General features: G+C 36.5%; 1 protein-coding gene across 1 annotated transcript; it reads right to left on the bottom strand.

The window, feature by feature from the left end:
• Nucleotides 1-271: 271 nt before the first annotated feature.
• Nucleotides 272-2,192, bottom strand: LOC110882093 (parthenolide synthase). Its single transcript, XM_022130189.2, has 2 exons — nucleotides 1,262-2,192; nucleotides 272-965 (listed from the first exon to the last, which is right to left on the bottom strand). Exons 1-2 carry the CDS (start codon nucleotides 2,177-2,179, stop codon nucleotides 360-362), a joined length of 1,524 nt encoding a protein of 507 aa, XP_021985881.1. The 5' UTR covers nucleotides 2,180-2,192; the 3' UTR covers nucleotides 272-359.
• Nucleotides 2,193-2,475: the final 283 nt, after the last annotated feature.

The following is a 2,475-nucleotide window of genomic DNA, read 5'->3' on the forward strand; positions in this document are numbered from 1 at the left end:
GAGTGTGACGATGATGATGAATAGAACAAATCTTGTAGTCAAAATATGAAAGATCATATTCATTTACCGGCGTAAGCGCTTTCATGTCTTCTTTAATTAGTTGATAAATAGAATCATTCTCTATAGAAGATAAGTTAATTAATCTATGAACAAAATCTTTGTCATCGTCACTTCTGCAATGTTATGATTATGATGTTCATCAACATCATTTATGTATAAGCATTAAGATTACTAAAACATTTCTCTAGCTTATAGTTCCATCCGTCAAATAAAACATTGAACATATGGATTTCTTATTCAAACACTTAGTTTTATGCATACAAACACTTAGTTTTATATATAAAAAAGCTGATTACTTACTAATCATCCCAATTATACTTTGTGGGCACAAGGCGAAGTGGTACTTTCTTACGGAGAACTAAGGTGCCCTCTTCTTGCATGTTCAAATCTTCATTCTTCACTCCATCAGGAACTTCCCAATCAAACCAGTAAAGCAGATTTGCTAACACAAACTCAATAGTTGTAGGAGCCGTGTTCATTGCTGGACATGATCTTCGTCCACTCCCAAACGGGACCATCTCAAAATCAACCTCAAACTTCTCAAACCTTTCTGGATAGAACTCAGCCGCATTCTCTCCCCAAGTGCTTGGATCTCTTCCTATTCCCCACGCATTGATTAAAGCACCCGTCCCAGGTAAGACGTCGTAACCACCAATTTGACAATGGCTCATGCATTCATGTGGGATTAACAATGGGACTGGAGCGTGTAGCCTTAATGTTTCTTTTACCACCATTTTCAAGTATGTCATTTTTGTTATGTCCAATATATCTACTTTTGGTTTTCGTCCTGTGTGGTTTCGGATTTCAGTTTGCAACTTTTGCATCACTCGAACGCTTCTAGCGATCTCAGACATTGCCCACACCAACGTTACAATAGTCGTATCAACTCCAGCACCGAGTATGTCCTACAAGCATATTTCATTAGTAACATGTTATGTACATTGCTTAACCCACTTATTTTTAAATAAGATGTTTTCGGAAAATTTATTCAATGTAATCGACCCGTATCTAATTATCAATGTCTATTTTTTACCTTATTTTTTAAATAACATGTTTGAAGTGATTTTGTTGGGATTTCGACAATTTTTTCTTACCTAAAATAAGTTGGTTGCTAAAGATCCAACTCAACACAAATAAATATATCACTTTAATATATGCAAATAGCCTATCCATTATAAAAACTTAAAAGTGTATTATTTACCATTATAAGCGCTTTGACATCTTCTTTGGTCAACCGATGGCCAGAAGTATTATCTTCGGAAGACAACTCAAGTAAAGCATGCACAAAATCCTTTTCATCATCAGTTACTTCTGCAATTTGATTCTTATGATCATCGATGATCGACTCGATGTATGCATCAAGATTAGTAAAGCATGTCTCGATCCTATCGTTCCATCCACTAACATAATCTATAAATCGGCCCGCCCATGGAAAAGAATCCCCGATCAATCCACCAAATATTTCCAGGGATTCATAAACCAACTCTTCCCATGACGGACCCTTAATTGGTTGTTGTCTATAGTTGTTACCAAACGCCACCTTGCACACCACCCCTTTCACCGTTGCGAAAATCAGCTTGTTTAGGTTTACTGCAATGTTTGGTGGATGTGACCCTATTGAACGAACCATGGTTTCAATCTCGGACACCAAAAAATGATTAAACAATCGAGCTCTTTTAGGACCTAGGAACTCAGACACCAAAATCTTGCGCATCTCCCTTCGGTGATCGCTTGGAGGGGAGAATGCGATGTCCAAGTAGTTGTAAGTTAGCCGCTTCGCGCCTTTGGACAATGGACGGGAACAAAATATATGATCTTGTGTTTTCAAGACTTGTTTGGCCATGGCAGGAGAAGAGATGATAAGGTATGGTTTTGAGCCAATATAAAATAGCATAACTGGACCATATTCTTTGGAGAGTTGCCAAAGGGCTTCGTGACGAGGTTTACCTATTAGTTTGTGCAAGTTTCCAATTATTGGAAGCTTTGGAGGGTTTGGGGGAAGCTTAGGGGTTGTTATGGATGATTTATTTGATCTTAGAGTGTATAGAAACATGCAGAACATGAACAAAACTAGTGCTGTTGTAAGAAGCCATGAAGGGAAGATAGTGAAGATCTCCATGTGGTTGATTTCGTGTGCAGATTTAGTGGTAACATATAGGTGTATATATAGGGTTTTGATTATTTAGAACTCCAAAATATTTAATTATTTCGAGAATTAATAACAACCAATCAATTTTTATTCATTTATTTGGTATTATTTGAGAGTAATTTTACCATATATTATTTATATTTTGTGATTACAAGTTCATACACGTGTAATAACGAATTTACATGTGTAATATATATATAGGATAAGGATCATGTGAGAAGTGATAGGCTAGTTGAGAAACTTGAGAAGCATTCTGGACCACACAT

The sequence above is a fragment of the Helianthus annuus genome, chromosome 7 (assembly GCF_002127325.2).
Source record: "Helianthus annuus cultivar XRQ/B chromosome 7, HanXRQr2.0-SUNRISE, whole genome shotgun sequence".
Taxonomy (NCBI): Eukaryota; Viridiplantae; Streptophyta; class Magnoliopsida; order Asterales; family Asteraceae; genus Helianthus; species Helianthus annuus.